Source organism: Bombus vancouverensis, chromosome 4, assembly GCF_051014615.1.
Source record: "Bombus vancouverensis nearcticus chromosome 4, iyBomVanc1_principal, whole genome shotgun sequence".
NCBI lineage: Eukaryota > Metazoa > Arthropoda > Insecta > Hymenoptera > Apidae > Bombus > Bombus vancouverensis.
Genome location: NC_134914.1, coordinates 1,347,952 through 1,373,880, shown reverse-complemented (window position 1 = coordinate 1,373,880; position 25,929 = coordinate 1,347,952). Strand labels below are relative to the sequence as shown.

Sequence of the window (25,929 nt, the reverse complement as noted above, 5' to 3'; positions counted from 1 at the left end):
GATCTCTGACAATGACTTTAATTTGACATTGGAATAGAAAAAAAATTTAATTCTCTTTTCATACGATTGGCACAAACAGTGCCATTCGAATATGGCAAAAATGTTCATTCGTTTTCAATCCTCTTTGCTAAAAGTTTCTTTTTGGTACTTTTTCTTAGGTTTGTAGTCTAATTCTGTTTCATATTTCCTCGATTTTAATTAAGTTCAATTATATCGACAGTCGACTCTATACTATTTTCTATTTTATAGCAATATTGTGCGGATCCTGTTTCATTCGAATTAAAATGGCAACAATAAGTCCTGACAGTTCTCTTCTCAGAAAAGTTAGACTTGACCTGTCGTTTCCCGTTTGCTCTTTTCTGTTCTTACATACTCTATATATATATGTGTATGCATGCACATATAATATTTACAACATAAAGATGCATTATATTTTGTCACATAATTTCTGGAAGGACCTATCAACCGTATAAAAACATAAGTAGGTGTATAAGTTTCGCATAACGAGTTATTAGTTTCATTCTAACATCATAATAGTTGAAAGTAACAAAGTTTAAGAAAAATCAATCAATTCTATAAAAAGAAGACATTTCCTGCATGTAGTGTGCACTATATGAAAAAGAAAGACATTATACACATAATATATATAATATCTATATATCTATATCTCTTTATGAGTATATATAATATATATACAGGAATATAATACAAAATAAAATAGAATATAATATAAAAGAAGATAGATGATAAATATCTTTGTCTACGCACACGTATAGACTGTAGATACGGATATATAGATATTACGAAAATAATAATTGTGGGAATAGTATACAAAAAATGGAACGTTTCTAAGAAACTAACCTTTTCACGGAGGCGCGTACAGTATTGTGATTGCGCTCTCCGGATTCACGACAAAGCACCAGCCCTTTGATAAGGGTGCTCGCGAATCTGACCCAAGTGTCTACGTTGCTTTGCAGCGGCTGCTGCACCTGTCCCCAACATACAAATGTGTTTAATTCATCTGTTTCCACATGTATTTATTATTATCCAGTCCTCGGCAGGTCACATAACTGCCGCTATAAACAATAATAGCAAATTAAAGTTATCTACAAGTTTACGATTAAAACGCAAACTAATAGCCAATGCTTCTATCTTGCATACTTTTCTTCTCGCTTTTAGTTTCCGCAATGCTCTCACTTACATCTTATACATATATTTTATATTTAAACGTGTATAAGCACAATTCGAGCACAATTTCACAAATCACTTTTCCTATGCTCTTTATTAGTTTGCGTTCAATCTTCAAATTTGAAACAGAAAAGTTATTATCGTATAGGTATTATCCTATCCCCTGAAATGAAATAGCATAAAAGCGTTATATATATGTACATATATGTATGTGTACGTGTATTATTAATTATTTCAAATTTTTACTATATCTTACTATATCTATGTATATATTCATAGTGTATAATAATTTTATGGATCTAAAACTCCAATTTTTTTTACAAGATTTTGAGCAACGAATATTTGCGTTCGTAAAAATAAAGATTAACTAGAGAAGATATACGTTCGTTCTTTTAAACCGTCTTCTTCCTTCATCCATTACTTTTTAATATTAATTAAGCTATTAGCAAATATACACGGGCGCGTACATATATGTATTTCTATTTAAGAATTATGCAGATTGTATTTATTAAATAAAACTTATTTCTTAAGTAAGAAATGAAATAATTCTTAGTAATTATACGTCATCCGATCATCGATTTCTTCTATATATGTAACATTTTTTTGCAGTTTATTGCAATTTGTGTATCCATACGGCAAATCTTAACGTAGAGTGAATCGAATATTTTCATCTTATACCTTGCTATTAAAAAAATAGCATCGTAAATTTCGTTAACACGTTAAAGATATTTGAAATATATTTGCTTTACGTATGTCTAGTACTAATCGTCGATGATACTAATTATTGAAGTATTAGACATGCGCATTACAAATTATCTTTCTTTACAATTTTTTTTTCTTATTATCTATCGAAAATACGATATATATATATATATTAACACCTAACATAAATATATATATATATATATTAAATACAATAAACAGATATATTTATATGGTTTTTAAGAAATTACACTATCACGTTTAGCAAATTTTAGCTATATGTATATTAAAATTCTTCACGTTTCATGGCTATAGAGAAGTCAACAAACAGTGGACAATTATTGCTTATTTGTTCGTTAATAATAGGTATTCGTAACTAATTATTTTATTTATTTGTAATGAATCGTAATAATTAAACTGTTATAAAACTATTATTCAAATCACGTTGCTACAATACACAGTAATTTACATAAATGTCATCATTGCACATAAGATTATTGAGTACTTTTTACTAAAAAGCTTAATTAAACATATCCTCTGAATTCTCTAATATGGTGTTATTTTGCACAAATAGTTTTACTAGTCAGGCTATACCGTTTGTTAATAATTTCCATAAATAATATTTATAATATAAAAGATTTTATAATTCTTAAAATTTTTTTTTACGAAATAGGCCAATACAATCTTTCACAGCTATTTTCAGATTTCATTCGGAAAAAAAACACTTATTAAATACTGCTTACATTGTCGAACATATAGAACTAGACAGATCAATAAATATTTACATGCGTACAGATAGTTGCACCAGTGTATTTGGTCCCTAATATATTATTTTTATTGTTGCTTCTTAATTTATTTCTTTATGTCGAGTAAAAGTTCCTTAGCACAAGGAAATTCATGAAAGAATAAATTTCTATACATTTTATTTATAAACTAATACTCAATTGTTTTTCAAAGAGGTAAGGAATTAGTTAGTAAAAGAACAATTTCCAATTGAATATCACTTGACTCTAAAACGATATAAAATTTAAATATTTTGTGTTCCTTTTCTTCTAAGATTTTTCCTAAGATTATGCCATTTCTAACAAAATACTACTATAATACTATCTTGATCAAACTACTACTACTAAATCTTATAAGCTAAAAACATCTTATATCTCACACTCTGTTAAAATTAACCTAAAATTAACATTAATTATGTATTAGATAGTATTTAATACCTTGACATGTGTTGAAAACGTGTATAGGAATTTACAGAAAGACAATTTTTCAATTACGGAGCGTTACTTGACAGCAGAGCAAGATTCAGTTTATATTTTGAAAGGATGTTTAGCAGTCACAATAGTAAAACAATTTAAACGAAGGAATTGCAACGATGGAAATATTGTAAAACTAACTTATCGAAATATTTATAAAAGATTAATTTTTATATTTATAAAATACTATCTAATATTTAATATTCAATATGTTGACAACTATTTGAATAGCAATAGTGTTTTCAATTAATTCCATTTTATTTAAAGTGTTGTGTTCCAATTTCTCACGGTCACAATATTTATTCTCAATATTGAAACGTAAAATATTTAAACATAAGTACCATGACAATAACATAAAAATGGATTTAGGAAAATAGCAAAATCAATATTAATACGTAAACGATTATCACTTTTCACAATTGTTTCCTATAACCAGATCCATCGAACTGTTTTAAAATAAATCTAAGGTAATCTAGTCTTTTTAAATAATATGAATCCGAAACTATAAAAAATAATTTAAGACATTTATTAAGCAATTTGATATTCATTATATTTAAGAAATGATTATATTACTGAAAAAAAGAAAATGTAGGTATGCGATATTGAGGTATCGTAATACGAGTACAATCCGCCAATGATATTGTCAATAATGGAATTAATAAAATCACAGCCACATAAAATAGCAAATTGGAGAAGTATTTAATTTGTCAGAAACTATAAAAAAAATTAGTGAAATTATTTAAACGAATTTTTACAATAATCCACGTTTTGAGACGCCATTAAACATTGATATAAAAGATTTTAGAAATGTCTAATGATTTCCCTGAGAATCTAGTATAATTTTATCACTAATAAAATATTGAAAATGTGAGAATTATTCTTTTTGGATTAATGGATTCCAAAACAAATAATCGTTAATAATTAATATTGAGTACCATTAAAAAAGGATTTTTGTCAAAATATAAACCAGAGTAACTTATATTTTACATGGTAATACAATAATTTATCTTACAATAAATTGAATGTTGTCTAACGAAAGAAGTATTAAACATAAAATATCTACTGACGTGTACATAAAAAAGACCAATTTGCTTTTAGAGGTGTATAATATGTACTTGATATAATTATTTTCAAAGCATTAGCGATCATTGTTTGTAACGATCCTTGACCCTATTGTATATGAAAAACTAGTACCTAGTGATGTAAATTGTAAATCACATTAGGTAAAACATTTTTAGAAAGTAGAAATGGATATAATAAAAATATATAAAAAATATCTATCTTTAATTTCTAAGTAATAACTATTATTTATGCATAAAATACAATTTCTAAGTTTAAACGTGTCTATAATACGTCACTTTCCATTTGAGGAAGGTATTTACAAGATATTTTTGTACGATATTCTATATTTAACATATGACAAGAATTGAGCGCCATTTTTTTTATCTCGCGATATTTAATTTCTTTTTATATTTCTTAAATAATTTACTTCTCATTTCTGCACACATGTTTTCCAGTCCTAATATATATAAATATCAAATTTTTCGGACATATAACTGTATATATTTCAAAAATATCTATTTATTACGATTTGAGACTGCAGTACAGTTTTTAATGTGATTTGAAAACTAAGTTTATACTTGCGGAAATTAATCAAAAGTAATTGTAGACTACAAAAGGAACCCGAAAATATCTCGGTATATTATAAATACATTATTTATATGTATATACAATTAGATATTTAATACGTATATCTAATCATATAACTTTATTATGTGCAAACAATTCCTAACATGGAATAATAGAACTAGAAATACAGATGTGCATTAATAAGTTATGCCAAACTTCTGTACACTAAATTTCACATAAATTTAATAAGCGTACATTTAATGTTTATTTATCTGTCATATAAAAATTGAATAAATAATAATATCATATATATAAGATATTGGCTTTAGTTTTGACTTAAAATATTTTCACTTTTCAATTGCGATGCAACTTTCAAAATCATTTTTACCTTGTCAAAGGTCATAAAATATTACATACATACATGGCTGAAAATAAACAAATTTCTCGTGCAATAATAAACTGAATACTATAATACTAGAATAATCTATTCGATTGTACTTACTACGAAAATCGTGTTACCGTAACTCTGAAAATATGTAGAATGTTTAATAAATATTTCAAATAAAAGTAAAATATCTTTTGCTACACTGGATAAGTCATATTAATTACTCATACGAATAAAATAATACGAGTAAAGTTGCAATCTGAAAATAATATTATGTAAAAAAACAAAAAGGTAAAGATGTACATAGGTAGCTGATGTTTTTTTGACGAGAAATTCGCTTATTTCTTTTCTTAATTCTTATTGTATAAATTACGTTAATGTTGATATTTAGCTATATCGATGTTAGAGTTATAGCAATAAATAATATTTGATTATTTCATTAAATATATAATCAATATGGCAATGCACCACAGAATCGATCATGCAGACGTATTAACGCGTGCAGACATTCTATTCTTCAAATCCCTTTAAATAATACAAATAGAATACGTAGTATGTCATAAGACGTGATATGTTTGAAAAATGAAAGTTCCTTTTAATAATTTAAAATAAAGAAAAAGAATGATAAACGCATTTGGTTTCAAGTTACAAAATTAAGCTTGAAATAATTTTCATAGCAATTTCACATAGGTGAATTGTTTTAACAGATTATGTTCTAACAAATACTTTTTTATAATATTTAATTTCTTAAACTGAAATAGATTTCACCTAACACTGTTCTATACAACACTATGCAAGGCTTACTCGGATAGAAGCTACGTCCAAATGGAATTTCTTCCTGATGTTTCGCCAGCATTGCAGCTAACTTCTTCAGGATCTGAGAACGTACTGCACGAAAATGACATTGTACAACAGTGTTTAGTGTGATAATCCGTTCCATGGAAGCCCCAAATCTCTGAATTCTGTTTCTTATCAATTATTTACATATTTTTTCATTCCACAACATTCATCTTTACGAAAAAGTTATTACGATACTTTTCATTTCTTATTATGTTGCTAATTAATATTCTAAATAAAAAACAATAATAGATGTATATGTATGATATACGCATACATACATATATGTATAATACATAGTAATACTTCGTATTAAGAGAGTATTCTAGTTTAGGCATTTTAAAAACCCAATCCAAAATCAATGTATAAATTTTCCGTATTATGTTTGCGGTAAGATTGTGTTGAATTTATAAAATTAATAAAAGTTTTAAAAATGGCATGCAGCTAGCAACGTGTGACGTACGATAACGTAAAGAGAAAATTAATGATAAGCTCAAGTTTAAGCATGGCACTTTAATAACTTTAATAATTTTGGATGAGAAAAAAGACGTATTTCTTCGCTTCAAAACATATAAATACATTCAGAAGTAGTAACTGTGAATTTAATGTATATTTAATGAATGATTCTTAGCAGTTCTGCATGTTTATCTGTGTGATGAGACTAACTACTGATCAGTAAGCAAAAGTATACGTAAATTTCTGCGATAAGAAGAAAGAGTCCATCGTTCAGAATGTCGGTAGAAGCTACTAAGAAGACTAAGACTAAAACTGTTCACAGAAAAAATAAATCGGTTGAGCAGGACTTTCCTGAACAAGAGTTCTGAACAGTCCTCGCTTAACAGATTATTCGTAATTATAATCAATTTCGGTTAACTGATATGGTATGGGAAACTTTAAATACGTTTTTCTCGAAACCGGGTTTTTTAATATAAGCTTCGATCAATTGATCTCAAATTTTTGCTATAACTTCGGTATATTAAAAGTTCAACCTGTCATCCAATAGGACACATTTTTTAAGAATCGCGCTAAATAGCATATGATTCACTCAATCTATTAATAGCGGTGAATATTCATAAGAAATAAATTACGCGTGTAAAGCGCCGATATCAAAAAGTTTAATGATATCTCTGTAAAAAATTCGTAAAAGGCCTAAAATGTGACACTCTAGACTAGAATAGCCTCTTAATGTTTCATGCCTCGACAAATGATCAAATTTTTAAAGTAAAATGTAAGTATAAAATTTTATTGCACTTGCATCGCTAATAATTCCATGTTATAAATATTTATCTGTAATAAATGCAATAGCACCACTATAATGATTATAATATATACAAATTATAAAGAAACAGATAATAAGTAGCAATTATTACATAATAGAAAAGTATACGAAAAATATTCTTCAAAATATGTAATACTAAGATAATAGCGTATCAAATACGATATTATACGAAAGACGAAGTAACAATTTCATACCTAACATAATCATTTATTCGTGTGCGTAAATTCCACGGACGAAATTATTATTAGTTTCTACTAAAATAAGTTTCTACTAATAATTCGTTTTAAGTCGGGACTACTTCATTTTTCAAACATATCATACCTACTGAACACATTGATCTATATATATCTACTATAATGTGTAATAAATGGTAACGAATGTATGAGTGTATAACTGGACATACGATAATCGAGTATTTCATTCACAAAGAGAAGTCGTCTTAATTTTTAGTCTATACGATTATGTGTATATTTATATATATATACAAATATACGAATTGATTTCTTATACTTATCGCGTACGAGCTTGAATACTGCATGTATTGAAATCTTGTTTGTTCTAAACCAACTTATGAAATTCGAGTATACAAATCGAAGCTTATTATTACATTACTAAAAAAGATTGAGAGAATATGATCAAACAACATTTTAAATATTATGATAAACTTTGAACAAAAACACGATTAATTATATTCTTTTTCAATTATAATATACTTCGATAAATTTGTATATAATTATACGAATACTTTTTATAATTCTATCCAACAATATAGAAAATTTAACAGTAAAAATTTAACAATACATAACATGCTCTTCTTTAAAAATAGTTCTTTTACCGTTGCAATAAAAAAGAAAACAGCCATAAATCGCGTATAGAATAAATAAGAAACATTGTTACTTGAAATATACATACAAATACGTTATTTGAATCGAATACTTAAGAGAAGTACGTTAAAAATCAAATAAGAAAATATTTTTTATGAGATTCAAAGTTTGTCTTACTCCGATAGATCCGCAATTCGATACAAGATTGTCAAATATTATACATGTAGTATTTACCACATACTAATTCTCTTTATACGGAATTCAAAGATTTGTCTCTTCATGATACACATATTTTAATGTCAAATATTTCTATTACTTGCTACTATCTGTTTTAAAAATGCAAGTTATAATATCATTGGACATAATCAGTATTAAATAACTATCAAAACTGATACGACTAGCAAATGACTGATGTGACTCTCTTAATATGTATGTATAAACATTCAATATTATAATAAAAATAATATCATCTAATTCTATTACGAGAAATGTTATCAAATTTCTTATTTTCTTTAATACCTGTCGTATTTTGACATTAAGATCATTACGACTTCTATACCAATCTGCTCATTATGTTTCTATTGCAGCTAATGATAATTATGAATGATGAAAATAATAATGATGACAATCAGGATGATGTTGAAAAATGGTACATCAACAGTAATAAAACTAAATGAGAATAATAATGGTGATTTGTGGATGATGTGCAATATAATAGTGAAAACAGTAACATAATATCAATAATACCTATTACTGATAAAAAACAATAATAAGCATAATAATAATTAAAAGCATAATAATATATGACGATATTGATATAGTAATGGTAGTAATATCAATGGTAATAATAAAAATAAAGACAATAATAATAATCGCTTTCAGATGCGACAAAATATTTGACGACATTAACTGCTCTTACCATACAAATAAAAACAAAAAGATACATATATACATATTTGTAAATATGTATTTTTCTGCTTAATAGTGGAGAACATTCCTTTTATATTTCTATTTTTAAAGCAAAGCTTTTTTTAAGCAGAGAGATGTATATATACTATGTAAATATATATATAAAATGACGTTGTCAGCATATGCGTTAATATCATTATACAAAGTAACTACCGTAGTTACATTTTTCGATCCAAGAATTTTGTAAAAATATTTGTATAAAAACTTTGTACGTGTTATTTTATACATCTTAGCGATTGAATGTTTAACACTGAATAAAAACGTGTTATTCCCGTAAAATTCCGTATTCAGTGGAATATTGTTTTGATTTTATTACTATTTTTTCTAATTGGTTACTATTGTGCAACATCAAATGTTAAACAATAAAATTAGCCAGGATGTTTTATGTAGAATTATGCCATTAATCTCTCATGTATTCGTTCATGAATATATAAAATAAAATAAAATAAGATAAAATAAAATTAAATAAAATTAAATTAAATAAAATGAAATAAAACAAAATAAAATAAAATAAAATAGAATAAAATAGAATAAAATAAATCTTTAGCAACAATTTCCTTGTTTTTGTAAATAAATATATGGAATATACAGCATGCTATTTAAGTATTTTTTATCGCTAAAGAAAATTCTCCACGAAGAAACACAAACTTAAAAATTGATAAAAAATACAAATATATTAACTGTTTTTCATTTGTCTCTATTATTTCTTTTTATCTCGTTCTCTTTCTTTTTCTCGCACATTCTACTTCACTTAATCTGTGCTGGAAGGTCGAGAAGAGATCAAACAGGACAAATAGCAGTAATCATAATAATGATAGTAAAAGGAAATATTCATAAAAAACGTTGTTGCAACTAATATCAGCGTGCAAACAACCCACCAGAATTATCAGCAGTAGTGTAATCCGCGAGGAGAGGCGAGGCTGCTAAGGCTGCGTAGTTGGCATAATCGGCATATGGCGTGTAAATTAAACCATGGGGATCACCGGCAGAAAGAAGAGATCCTGGTGGACCCGAACCGTTTAGAAGAGATGCCGCGGTGGTTGGGACAGATATCCGTGGCGAGAGTATTAATGGAGCTCCCAACGGAGCACTAGGTGTCCTCATAGGTGTGGCCAAGCCTGGAAGAAGCCGTTGTGTTTCCGCCGCTGCTGCTGCAACACGTCTCCACTCTTCGTCGCAAGCTGAAACATTCATTATCATTATTTCAAGTTACGAAGGAAACTGATTTTATATTTATTTATATTTATCGTTACAACCATAGCAAACAATTTTTTACATTTCCTCTCCCCCTTTCAGTACCTTTACCTTCTTTCATTAATTTTCTAACTATTCCATCGTGTTATAGAGATTCATTTATCTATATACATAATTTATAAACGTATAATAACATATAACATGAAAAATATTTTGAACGATTTAAATACGTATGGTAGTGTCAGAAAAGTGTGAATCGAACAACAATAAACTGAATATGTATATCTATTCCTTGTATAATATTTTTTAAATTTTGTTCTGTACAGAATTAGGTAATAAATTTATATTATTATGGTATTATAAATTTTTAATAAAGTTATACTTGAAAATGCTAAATCACGTTTAAGAAGCTGTAGTTTAGCAGATTATTTAGAAGGGCAGAGATTCTTGAGATATATACAGAAGAGAAATTAATACGTAAAATTGATAGCTGTTAAAATGTTGTGAACGAATTACACGCTTCTCGTTGAGAGTTAGAAACATTCGTACCTATTTACTTTATACTAATGTGTCTATATTACTTTATATTATCACTTTACTGCAAATTATTTGTATTCAATAATATAATCGATTCCTCAATCAAATCTTATATATTTTTGAATAATTTTAATTTTGAATTCTATAAATGTTATTATCAAAAAGATATTAAAAATAATTTAAATTAATATACGTCTCTCAAAATATTTATTACCATCACTCATGAAGTATATATAATACTTAGATATACATATACAGAGTGTTCAATCTTCATGAATTTTTAATAAAAAATGCGAATGACATTCCCTATAAAATAATCTACCCTGTGAATAAACAAATTTTCAGATAGGAATTTAATGATTTCGAGGAGAATATAATCTGCTGCAACTATAGTATATTATAGTATAAATGAATGAATTGAAGTCACATGAAGGTAACATACTTAATTTTTCTTAAATGGGATCTTATAACTTTAAGTGAACTAATAAATCCATCTTGATATTCTCTATACAATGTTATTAACCCATTTAATTATAATACACTTATACATATAACATACTCACATATGCTTACCATGCCTATCGTATGAAAGACGCTTACCTTAACTACTTTTGTACTGGTTTTTCTTGTCTTTCACACAAATTAAAATGAAAGTTTCTCAACATAGATAGATGGGTACCTACCTTTTTATAGGGAATGCCGAGATAGATCGATTAATGCATTAAAAATTACATGGTAACATTTTAAAAAGTAATAACAGTCATGATAATATATCCTTCATGCGTCCACCTACAAATAAACTAATTACATTAAATTACTTCTCCCTCGAAGTATCGTCCGAAATATCTTTTGAATAATGAACAATTCGAACAATGATTGCATAGATAGCATGTACGTATGTATATATATAGCTATAAAAAAAGTGTCTAATATTAAATAGTATTAATGAAATTTTATTTTGAAATAAAAGTAAATAAATATTTGAATCTATACCTGTAGCTGCAGCAACTTTCGTGTTAGAATCCCGATAGGTTCCATTGATAATAGCAAGTTCCATTAACTGCCGCTTCTTTAACTCGTCCTCTCCATCAGCCTGCTAACAGTCAACATAATTAATAAGAAATATATTAATATTTTTGAAATTAATTATAGTAATCTAAGAAATACGTTACTCATTTTTTTCAAATATTTACAATTTTACTTTAATATAATTTCAAACTTTTTATTTCTTCGCATGGCATATAACATTTGTAAGAGATTGAAGAAAGAGAAGCTACGTTTGTGTGTTATCAATCATGCCATTATACAATTAAATATTTTCTATGAATATCGCTTTATAGCTTAAAAATTAAGCTTCCATCAAATTAAATCACGTGAATACTTATTCTTTTAGTTTGCACGAACAAATAATATTTATTTATACATGCAGAAACTTTAGTGCAGTAATGTAAAGGTGCAGCTGATAGGAAGTAATTAATATTATGGGGAAACTAATTCAATAAAATTAGAAGTTATAGTTAATAATAGGAACTTTCTCACCACGGGAACAAGAAGTTTCTTCACTTCTTCTACAGCTCTGGCAAGTTTCAAAGTTGCACGATTTTCAGTATCCTCAACTGTCAATAAAACATGCAGTTCATCTGTCAGATGTTCCCAGTTTGGTTTACCTCGGTTTAACTCTTCCTGTTAAAGGGATTAATATCATATATAGTACAATTACACAATTTAAATAAACAAATGTAAAAGACTTTATCCATAATCATTATTATGGTAAGAATCATTGATAGTATAATATTACAAAGTACATATGTATGCCATTTATTCTAAAAATATATCACAAATATTAAGTGCGTGTAATAACAAATATCTAATTGTAGGAAACTAGTTCCTGAATTAATATCATATGTCTATATATCCATGATATTACTTTATATTGTATATTAATATTTCCATATAATCAATTTAAAATAAAAAATCAATATTCACATGTATTTGTTTCAACAAAAATCATAAAGCTACAATTTCTTAAATAAATTCTTGCGACAAGTCTAAACTAATGTTGAACACGAGAATTTAGAAATAAATTTTGTATATCCATATTATTATTTGATGCATATACTTACGATAAAATGTTTTCTCAGTGATCATACGCAGCTTGGAAACAAATATTTAACTTCAAATTTGAATAATAATCGTGTACTTTTGACATATTGCTTATGTGTATATTATAAAGAAGTTATAAATATATATGTATAAACTAACAAGGCAAAAACTTTTTCATTATCATTTTTTTATCAGTACAAAATATTCAATCACAAAAATTGAGTACTTAATCACGCACACAATTATGGTTATTACCTATATTATAATATAATAAATATGATAATGTAAATTGTAATTACAAATCTAGTTACAATTGGGAGAAATTTGAAATCTTACATATGCAACAAGGAAAAATTGTACACGTTACTCGAAAATTTATACGCAAAAATATATTATATCTATGTATATAAAACATCTGTGTAAAAACAATAAATTTACCTTCTTCTTATCCCTCATAGAACCTTTTCCCCTAACCATAATTTTACATCCTGTTTCTTGCTCTAACTGTTTAGCTGTCATACCACGTGGTCCAAGAATTCTTCCAACAAAATTAAACTGTAACAAATCAAATTTTGAGACAATTTTTAAAGAAAAACATCACATCTACATATTAAGTTTGCAAGTATATGATATAAAAAATTGTGTTTTATTTCTAATGGCAATTCTTACACATGTACATGAATAATTTTTTGAAAAAACGTAGAAAAACAGTAGAGTTGCCATAAAGTACTTTACTGCGCTTACATTTTAACATTCACCTGATATAAAACTTGCACAAATTATTTTTCTAAGTAGACTTATATGTAATATGCGTTTATATTATATATATAAAGGATAAGCGTAGGATACTATGCAAAATATATAAATATATAAATAAATATAAAAAATGTTATTATACATCTTCTTCTTATTCTTTCATTTGAAAAAAATGATTACCTCATGCACGTTTGTACGTTCGATCGGAACCTGTATAATTATATTTGGAAGTAAAATAAGAATTTTATCATATTGCAATATCGAACTTTATGAGTCTTATTTTAAACGAATTCCCTTTGATTAATAAAACATAGATACAAAACTAATTACTTAGGAAACTAACAAATTTACGTCAAAATTGTCTTTATATAAAGTAGATCAAAACATAAACTTCATTCAATTAATTTTTTGCGAAAAATAATTTTTTCGTGATATTTCTAAGAAAATTTCATTGTTTATATTTCAAAAGCATAATTTCCTTCCTATTTTATTCTTTTTTCCACTACCTACACTTAAAGTTTCTCCTAACTAAACGATAAAACGTTATCGTCGTTATGCATTTATTAATTTAATAATAATTGTACTCTCTTGATTCAATGTTGACATGTAAAATCTCTTCTGTAAGTGAATAAATTCTATTTGTAATTTATTTATTTGTTCTACATTTAAGTAATATCCTTTGGACTGTGTGATCTATAAACTATGTCCCCTGATACAATATCAAATTAAATGTTCCGTGATTAAACAATGATATTGTCAAGTGGATTGTAATAGATGAATAATTGCTTTATACACATGTATAATTCTTATTAAGAAACATTCATATATATCTTATTATTAGCTCAATTTCCTCTCATAAGGGAAATTTATTTCAGAAAGTTACAGCATAGCTTAAGAATTATTTAAAATTGATCCGTTACACATTGAAAATTAAATATATTTTATATATTTTTGCAAACTTCTATTAAAAAGAAAAAGAATAAAAAATACTAATGTTAAAGGAAGCAAATGCGAGGGAAAAATGACAAAATTATTAAAAAATCAAGAATGTATAATAAATAAATTAATCAACAGTATCGAACGTATAGCATACGTGTGATACAACACACCTTCATATTTAATAACAATAACCATTCTATTTAGCCAAAATTTATACTAAATTTATATCAAAAAGTTATTTTTAATAATATTCTGTCTTATTTATTTTCATTCGCATCGAATGAATATCATGTTATTTTATTAAAATTTTCTGGCTACATACATGTTTGTCGTTTTGGTACCCTATTTTGACAAGATTTCTCCAATATTATATAATATTGACAAATTTCTATAATATTAAACCGATTTAAAACTCGAATCTCTTCGTGTCGTGGGAAAATATTTTCTTACCGTTATAATACATATGCAGCATTATGTATCTTCAAAGATACAATATAATATAATTTGGTAAAATTATTTAGGGCAACTTTTGTGACACGTATTTATTTTTCCATCAATAATTTCAAAATACTTCTCGTTATTGATTCAGCTTGTAATAAATTTTCTCTCTATCTTATCACGGTATCCAATACCAATAGCAGTTCAGCAAATTGAAAATAATATAATTGAGATAATCAGATCCATTCCTCTTAAATCTCTCTTAAACCGTAAATATAACCTCTTCTGTTTGTTTTAATGTTGCTTCAACATCGAAGGTCATTAGCAACACTGTTCAAATTTAAAATCTTTGGTGCAGATTTGTTCAGATAGAAATTGGCTGAGTTTTATTAAATTCTCATACTGTTTTTCGGGTGAACTATTCTTCCTGCAGCGTCATATCGTTATATAGTTTTTTTCTTCATGTGTACATATTTTTTGCAAATAGTAAACATATAGTAGAGGAAATTAATCTTCTAGGCAAGATTTCCTTTATATTATATATGCGTATGTATATTTACATTTCTGTAAAATGTGTCGTTCGTTTTTTTAACGTTAGTATCGTTACGTTATAGGAATACTTATGTTTTTAAAATTCCTTCAGAGGCACTCAGCAAACAAAAATACTTTTTATTCTAAACATCTCTTGCATACGCAATGCGGGAGGCTTCGATTAGGCTGGATAACATTGAGACCAGACATGGGAACCGTTACAGATACGGCTTCACGAAAACCTCAAAGCACAATCTCACCCGTAGGATTAGTTTATCCATATGCGAGCACATATGTTTGATAATGTTTCAGATGATAAACTCATGGCCTATTCCACCACATAAAATTATCACAGTATTTAAGAAAACGGATACTTATGCTTCTTAGACAGATCATTACGAAAAGTCACGGTGATGCTTCGCGTTATTTGCTTCGTCAAATGACAGGCGTTACGGGCCATGACGGACACGGACGTTACAACGTCCGTCTCGCAGTGTTCTATCTCGTTTTGCATAGGATCAGGTCAGTCACACGAACTACGCCTACTTACGTCCGTCAAACTATACAACGTTATGACGGACGTTGTAACGTTCGCCATTCCAACACTCGTGTGACCCCAGCCTAAGGTTCAAGCTTGTATCATGTGAGATGGGGCTGAAATTCCGTACCGAAGCAATCGCCTTAAAAATCTGCGAATCGAGATAAATTCTATTTGGCGTTATTTTCGGGCTAGTTCTAGCAGTACTCCGTCAAAACCAAAATATTCGTAGTATATATTAGTCATAGTATATCATAGTATATAATATAATAATCTAATATTTGCAATCATAGTTGAACGTTCCCGACATTACCGCTTTAATCGTATCTTCGTTTATTAGTTAGAGTTTTTCTTTTTTATTAATATCATCCGCGATTCCTCAATTTCTATCATCAACTTCGTCCGTATAAAACCCTTCTTGCGGCTCTTTGATCTCGCGTCAGATTTAGCTGAATTTTTCTAATTTCTCAACAGCTTCTCAATTTAACGTCGAATTCATCTGTACTATTCTACAAGTTCTTCTATATTGTCTTTCGCGATGAATCCATGATGTCGTATCAGTTCATTTGCACATCTTTGAATATCCGTGCTGGCGCAGTTCAAGCACGTCACAATGTTTACTTTAGTATTTTCCATAATTTGACTCAACCATTTGTTAATTTGATACCTCTCTTACTATCTTATATTTATCCTGAGTACATAAACTTTGTATTTTCTTAATAAATCACACCAACGATTGTTAATGCATTCTATTAATTTCATGTCACAATGAATGTTAGAAATTTCATAAAGAATGCAAATTTATGTTTAATTTATATTATTATGGAGACTAATTTCAGAATAATTGCTGAACTGAATAGGCAAATTAATAATCGTTGTTTAACCCTAAGGCAACTATTAGGAAATGTAAAAACCTGTGTGTCGGTTCAGTCTAGAAAACAAAGAGAGACCACCTTGTTTTCTCTCTAGTGTTCGTTATATGTAAAAATTTTTATTACAAACACTGGCTAGATAAAATGTTTGAATACATTCTCATTTTTTATAATAAAGCGTATCCTTATCAAGTTCCACGTTTCATTTTCATGGTATTTATTTACACTACTGAATGATATTAAAATTTAATATGTGTAAGAACTGATTGAAATGATTAATTAATACGTAGATACTATGATAAATAAAGATGAAAAAAGATGATAAAGACTACATTTTGTAGCCACTGCATTTCTAAATTCATATGTTCACTGCTTAGGGTAAATGCGTTTGGAACATTTGTGAGCTTCCTGTGTGGTAAGTCGGAATGCATTGCGCATACGAACAACAATGCACTGGACGAATTTCTTGTCAGGTACTGATACTGCTCAAAACACACAGAAACGCGCTTAGACGATTGACGAATATATGGAATATTAGAAATTAGCTTGTAATATCGCAAATATACAGAGCTTGATATATCGATAAGAACACTAGAAATAACTGCTTGAACAATACAACTAAATGTGTTGTTTTGTAAGATTTTATATACCTAATGCGCAATATTGCTTAAAAAACATAACAATAAAAGAATGTAAGAATGAAATTACATTTTAAACGAATTTTATGTACAAATATAAATGCATAAATAATAATCATAATTTCCCATGTTTCACATTTTTTTCCTTAACAAGTTATTTAAAGTCTTGGAATATTAGAATATAAACTTTTATTAATTCATCCCTTTGTTCCCTGAGTTGATATTGAGTTAAAGTTAAAAGTAAAATTGATCTTATATCGTTAATAAAAATACAGTACCGAGATCAATGAATGATTTTTATCATTGTTGCCCCTAAATAGGAAACAATTTTAATTTTTTTAAATATGAAAAGAAAATTTCGGAAACAAAATAAACTTTCTAATCAAATTTCCACATTTCTAGATATTTACTACACAATTAACACATAAATTAAATTTAAAAATATGATGAATTTAGAAACAAGTTTGACATACAATAATTTGAAAATATGTATAAAACTTTTAATTGTTCAAAAGTGCAAAAGTTATAAAAGATACTTTTGGGAATAAAATATTTATCTCAACGGAATAACATAACTTTTACATAACATTTACTTACATTCCACATTTAGAAAAGCGCATAAACACTGTATCTACGTTATTAACTTTTTCTAATATACAACAAATTCCTATCTGAATAAAGTATTCCCACAACGTATATTATAATGTACTACGTTTATTATTTTCTATATATTTTATACTGATAAGAGAATAAGAGTACAGATTATTGGAAAAAGATAAATACGTATAAATGTGCACGTTTCTCCAGATTTACCATTCTTATAGAAAAGAAAATAGTAACTATTATTTCCAAGCATGTATTAAAGATGATGTCAGTTACCAACACCTTATTTAAGTACCTAATAATCATATTAATGTTTATAGACACTAATACGGATTAATATTAATACGCATATATATCTTTAGTATTTTAAAATTCTATAATCAGTCAAAAAGAAGATAAAAAGTACCATGGACTTTTTAAAGATTTTCTATAGAGATAAAGTAAAATATGACTCATATAAAGTTGCGTAAGCAATGTCGCCAAAAAGAAATCATTTTTAGAATTTTATTTAATACCTGTCTAAAAAAAAGATGTTGAAAGCGAGTATGTTTTAAAAGAAAAAATTTACACAAACTTTCTTCATCTCTACGAAACATATTAAAGTTGTTTCTTAAGTAGATATGTATATTGCTGCTAATATTCCAAATAAGATTGGAATTACTGAAGGACCTTTACTGAAGGAAGTACAACTTTCAATTTTTGTAGTAATTTGTTACATTCCTATACACTATATTACAATGGAATGATCTTTTACGTTTAAATTATTTATTATTCATTATATATAAAACATAGGCTTCTATTATAAAATGATATTAGAAATTAAAATTCTTAAAATAGACATGTTAATAATGGTGATGCATGTGAATAAATATTTAGTTGAATATGTAATGTTATTAAAACTTTTCATTGGTAAATTCTAAGCTATCTAGTTAGATGTTACAATGTCACAACTCTAATAATAGTACATACTTCAATAAAAACTCATACGCTAATTATAAGACAATAAATTGTTATCTAAGATAATATAGCGATATAAATAAGAAATACTTACATCTGGATGTTCTTTAACAGGTACATAAACTTTTTCCGTAAGTGTTGTGATATCGCCCTCTGGTTCCGGTAGAACTAGTGGCTCCTTTTTGACGCCACTAATCTGGAAAAGACTTGCCCGCACTTTTGCGATTTCTGCAACAAAGATAGAGATGCATGTACATATTTTTAGTTCCAATTTTAATTAAAATATTTCGTCGACTACAGTCTACTATTAACCTGCAAAAAAAAAGAACCGAAATGCAGAACCATAAATAAAATCAGTCAGTTTGTAATTATACATATCATCTCTAATGAACATTCGTAACAGATGAACATCATATCTACAACTCTTTCATCACGTAAATTGACATTAGTTTTATGATGAAGAGTAGATGTGATATGAAAAGACGAATAAAATTAGACAATTATAAAATCATTTAGTCGTATGTATGTAGACATGTGGATTGCGTAATTATAAAAGATCTATTCATTTCTAAGAACGTAAGTTTTTAAAACGATTAAATTTCAATTTCCTGAACTATCTTACTAAGATAAATGCGATACACATAGGAGAATTTTATAGTGAATAAAATAATGGATGTACTTATGTATTTATATATATAGTGGCGGAGAAAAAAAATTTTTGAGTTGGCATTTGTATATGTGTATGAACATTAATAACTTTTATATTAAACATTTTTTACCGCATGCCTAACAATCATCTATCCTATAAGATGTATTACATCCTATCTTTATTTTTAATCAGTGCCCTCGTCAATCATAATTCCACTTTGTAAAATTATGATGTTTTTACCTGCTGATTACTTTTTAAACCCTTTTTTATCCACCTGCGCATTTCGATATTCAATAATTTTTGATTATAGAAACAATATCGTTGAACAAAAATATTTGGTATATCACTTTATATATAATATCAATTTATTTTTATAACAATATGCACATATATATGTACATGCACATAATATGTATATATTTTTAGTATTTTTTCACGAAATATTTAGACCCTTGCTTGTATTATATTAGATGATTTATCTGTTCGAAACCTTAAAAATATTATCGCAATGAAAATAATAGAATAGCATTTCCTTACAATTCAAGGGTTTGCAAATATGGAACTAATTAATAACAAAGTTAAAAGCATTTCTCATATTAAAATACTAAATTGAATAATAGGTTCGTTCGTCACAACCGCGTACATATTTCGAGAAGTGTCATATCAAACTACTGCTTATACATTATACGCATACTTACTAGCTACATGCTAGTAATAGATGCTTACTATTGCTTATCCATTATACGTGCATACTTACTAGCTGGATAAATGTTAAACATGTATAGATATCAAAACAAGTTAAAGGCGGTCTAAAGTGTAGAGGTTGGTTCAGATATGGTCAGTTTCGTTAAGTAGCAAGTGAAACGGAATTTATATTCTTTCACTCTGGGTGATCAATATCAAAGCAAATGATCTATCGAAACAGTTTTATCGAAACAGCTTTAGTTTTATTCTTGTTTCATCCGCCATGATCCTCCAATTCAACATGATTCGGCTTTACTTACTATTTTACTAGATTAAATTACTGGCCGTGCCTGATCCAGCCTTAAGAGTATTTCATCTACTTATACAGCGTTAGACAGTTCTCCTTCAGTTTTGTATAAAGTAAAAATCTTCTTGAACATGAACCAATGCAATATCCATTTCCGGAATTAAATGCGAAAATGATTACAATGGATGCAAAAATGAATTAATGCGACGAATTAATGTAGAAAAAATAAAAAGAAAATATATGATATGTACGCTGATGATAATATCGATAAGCATACCACTCAAAAATGGATTAAAAGATTTAATAGTGGAGATTTTGATCTGGAAGATAAGGAAGAAGTGGCAGCTCAATGAAGATTAATATTGGTAAATAACCATATTAAGTGAATGAAACCTAAGATACTCAACTAGATACTTAAATATTTTAAAGAAATCAATTTTATAACATTTAAATAAACTTGGAATGACAATTAAGTAATGATATCTGGGTTCTGCATGTGATAATCAAAAGGAATTTGCTAGACAGCATTTGAATATGCGATTCAATATGCAATCGTTTGTTAAAAATACATAAAAGTGGTGGGTGTTACCCCACTTACCATATTTACCTAACCTTAATTTTGCACATTGGAAAATTTCCATAATTGAAAATTTTTCAAAAACATAAAATGTCGAAGGATGCGCGTGTCTGAATTTTCGAATGAGAAGGACGAAAAGTTTTACAATAAAAGAATAAATAAATTACGAAAAATGGCAAGAGATCGTAGAATAAAATGGTGCATAGATATATCATTATTTATAGGTGTGTATTATGTAAAAATATTAATGCCTACTTATAATTGTATTATAGTCGTAGCTTTATCAAGTTAACAAATTTTGCCTATTTATAAATAATACACGATTTTAAGGACAACTGAAGAAAAAGTGAATTAAGTGGAAATGCAAAATGTAGAAAGCGGTATGTTCCACCTCTTTTTTACTATAAGCAATATTTTTAAACTTGTTTCCAGTTCTACCTACTTTTAAGTATCACTGACTACACAGTTATGAGTATAGATATACATATGCATGCATGTATGTATATGTTACCACAGTACGTATTACGCATGCGTGCGCAGATATAAGAGTGTAAATGAAAAGAGAGGATAGAACACACGAGCGAAAGAACGCAGCATCATATCCACTTTTAGCAACATTGCTCATTACAGCTGACATCAGCTGTATTGTATTCTCGTAGCTTTCTTACCTTCCTGTTTTCCATTACATTTGTTTTGTTTTGCTTTCAGTAATTATTCAGAAACGAAATTTTCAATTAAACAAGAAACGAGTACTATATGTTAATTTAAACTTTCACATGCTACGATATTGCACCTCTTTCCTTATCTAAAATCAGAAGAAATCTAGAACAAACTTTATCTGACGTAAACAATATTTTTGGTTTGAATAATAACTTTAAACACATATATATTTGACTCATATCGCGAGTCAATTAGTTAATTTCATTCGTAGAAACATCTTGTGACTCACAGAAATGCGTATTGATATACATACATACGTATACATACATATGTATGTACATTGAGATTGTTATAAAACAAGAATATTCTACAAAGCTAAATCGGAAATACGTTGAATGTTAATTAAAAGAAATATTTTTTTATAAAATTTTATTCACTGTCTGTCATATTGCTGAACACTGTAGTCATATTTTGCAAATACAAATCACAATTATTTTCAAACGATGAATCATTGTTTTTGGAATCAAACTCCAAACGAGGGAAAAGGCTAAAGTAAAATTCCAAGACGATATAGACCTGGGAAGTATAAATGCTCATTACCTGTGAGAATAAAAATCTATCTAAGTGTAGCGTAGGTGGTGATGTTGAATCGATGTTGGTATTGGTTAGGTGCAGCGTCTATGACATCATCGATGGCGTAATCATCAAGACTACGATCCATGACACAGATCAACCGGTTGAAAAAGACAATGGCGTTTTGAGGAGACAAACCTTCTCGTTAATTTACAATAAGAAAAATAATTTAATTCGTTACAATGGTACTTGTAATTACAATGACACAACTTCCAAACATTTCAATAAACTTCGGCAATCGTCTCGAAATTTAATAACAATAATAAAATATTTTATTACGCTTCGTGTCCTATAATATACGTATTGTACTCATGTATATAATATGTATTTTATGTGCTATGAAAGCTACTATTACTCTTGACAGAAACTGTACACCTAAAATTTCATCGAATTTCAATTTTCATAGTTCAATAAAATCATTTAGTTTCGTAACCTTGCTTTTCATCCAATAGATACACTAACACTTACTAGTGGTAATAATTATTTAATAGTATTTCAAACTATACAGTTAATCTAAGGGTAATTATAATCTCATTGAAAGAATAAAAAGGCGATTATATATCATTTTATATAGCGCCGCAAATCAAATCAATAATTAAGCTTTTAGATTCCATTTGCATATCGACATAATATAGATACAAGTAATTTTACATGACCTTTCAACATTTTACAAAGAGTATAATTCGAGTGTGTGTTCCGAGAGTTTAGAAATTTATTATATAGCAGACCCTCTCTCTAGATTCGTTTTTCATTAAATAAACATAGTGGTGCAATCTATAAAATAGGATCGCTTGAAAACTGAATATTTCAAAAATATGCATGTACGTACATGTTCAACAATATTAATTTTTGATAAATCACTGGTCATTAGTATTAACTTAAAAAAAACAATACTGAAGAGAGTGCAAAGAATGCTTCCTTTATTTATATTACGTAATTAATAAAATATTATTAACAAAATATTGTATAATTATCAATTGCGTAGTATAAAATTTGTGATAATATTTATGATATTTAAGTTATGATTTAAGTTAAGCTCAAATAAAAGATAAAAACTTGATCTGAAAAAAATAAAAAGAAATATCACAAAGTATAAAAAAAGTTAATTCACAAACACACAAAATGAGCATAAATAAATAAATGACAAAAAAGGAATACCTATCTTGTTGACAACTGAAACACAGAATTGTGTTTATTAAATATTTGTATTATTGTTCGGGTAATTAAGAGCAAACATTATGTAACTAATCATAAGAGATCAATATAACCCAATCGTATTGTTAATTAAAGAACAACAAATTGAAAACGATTGATAAATATTGTATAGATGTTATATTAATTTTGTATTATCACTATGTTGTTCATCGATTTCAACAAATTAATTCTGGAATTAACACAATAGTGCGTTATAAATACAGATTTTAAATCAATGTCACATGTATTGAAGTTATATCTTAGTAGCCAAGTTTCTTAAGCAATTCACAACTTATTTTCACATAGTGAGTCACAAGGATATATTTATAAGTCACTGTCCAAGAAATTTTATACCAACACTAAACTATGATTTCTAACACAAGCCTTACAAACATACAAGTATAACGCTAAAAATAATGTAGAAAAATACATTTCGCGTACTATTTACATTATCTACACACTTAGCTGGAATATAAGAATAACAATATTATTAACCCTTCCCCATAAAATGATGTCACAACATGTTTAAAATATACGATAGTTAAATTCTATTATTGAAAATTGTAACATGGAACACGGGTAAATTTAATTTATAAACTTATTTAACAAATAGCACGCAATTCATGCTCACTAGAAAATCATTCAATATTTTTTATCAATAATTGACGATATTATTATTTATCATTTATCAATAATTGATAATTAATCAATAGAATAGAACCTTTGTTACATATATTTTTAACCTTTCAACCTTTTACTTTTCCAGAATATAATATTTCAAGTACATCAGAGATCATAGTACGCAAATATCATTAACCTTAATAAAATTGTAGCCAATGTATACGTATATTATTCTGCTACAGATAGAGTTTTTAAAGAAATATTTGAGACGTTATTTTTATTTTTTATTTTTTATAAAATGGAAATTAAATCAGAATTTTCATTCTCTGCATTATATTTTATTATTATATTGTACATGTAACAAGTATGTGTAGCATACTTTGAAGCATGAAAAGCAAGGAAATAATTAAACTTCGAAAAAAATTTCATTAGGAGAAATTAAATAGTTTCGACTTTCAAGTGATGCATCAGATGGTACATATGTCTTCTCTGAAAGCGGAGACGTTTCAAACATTTGGAGGTCACCCCTATCTTTTTTTAAGCGGAACTGTAAATCTTTTTATGCACCATTCGATGCATTTTTTTAATTCTCTACAAAAAATTTCAAAGTATTTGGATCGAAGAAAGATTAATTTAAAAGATATCTTAACTTTAATATTCCAAAATTTATCGTATGGAAGATAAGGAAACACAACGCAGTACTTTCTCGTTTATGTTTTTCTTACGTGCATGCGTATAAATGAAAACAAATGAAATTATTTCATGAAAGGTTAAAGTTACATACATATTTTCTGTCATTTTCTGTCAACTATTAAATTTAATATTATTATTTCATATGTTTAAATGATGAATCCGAAATTAAATCATTTTTATTATGATACGTAAAAAATATAACTTTAATAACGAAAAAGAAAATAGAAAAAAAATTCTTACCTAGCAAGATTCAAACCGGAATCCTAAATACTATTGTACACACTACTTATCTATTTATCGCGATAACAATTAAAGAACTATGTTAGTTTAACTCAATAAAGGATACACATCACAATTTTTAAACGGGTATCCATTAGCGTGTAATATTTTAGCATTTGATTACATTAATGATCCACTCCATCTACTCTAAATTTTCTTTTGTCCAAAAAGTTCATTCAAGATGTAATCTCCTTGTGTGAAAACTATTTGAGATTTTTTAAGGGTTAAGTATAGAAATTTTGTTTATTTCACTAGCTACAAAAAGGTAATCTATTAATATTTCAGACACGTTTTGCTTCAAGATTTCGTAATTAATAAATCGAAAATATAAAATAAAATCTATTTTATTAAACTTCTTTCGTTTATATGAAAGAGCTTTTTCTTGAAAATGTACATATTTTATTACACAAGTTTCACACGAAACATTTCATAAAATTCTTCATACCATAAAGTATAT

The 25,929-nt window shown here is 27.3% G+C and overlaps 1 protein-coding gene across 6 annotated transcripts in view; it reads right to left on the bottom strand.

Moving 5' to 3' along the window:
* how (protein held out wings) overlaps nucleotides 1–25,929 on the bottom strand; it is a 45,984-nt gene that overhangs the window by 7,681 nt on the left and 12,374 nt on the right. For 2 of the 6 annotated variants that reach the window (XR_013058213.1, XM_033342924.2), the window contains exons 2-7: nucleotides 19,270–19,403; nucleotides 13,342–13,458; nucleotides 12,340–12,483; nucleotides 11,794–11,896; nucleotides 9,948–10,250; nucleotides 862–989 (exon numbers count right to left, since the gene is read on the bottom strand). Coding sequence is in view for 5 of the 6 variants with exons in the window: in XM_033342924.2 (XP_033198815.1) it covers nucleotides 907–989; nucleotides 9,948–10,250; nucleotides 11,794–11,896; nucleotides 12,340–12,483; nucleotides 13,342–13,458; nucleotides 19,270–19,403 (884 nt within the window). In the remaining variant the exon portion in view is untranslated. Of the gene's footprint in view, nucleotides 1–861; nucleotides 990–1,020; nucleotides 10,251–11,793; nucleotides 11,897–12,339; nucleotides 12,484–13,341; nucleotides 13,459–19,269; nucleotides 19,404–25,929 lie in introns of those variants that run through there. The other 4 variants (XM_033342926.2, XM_033342925.2, XM_033342927.2 and 1 more) reach the window with 4 other exon arrangements.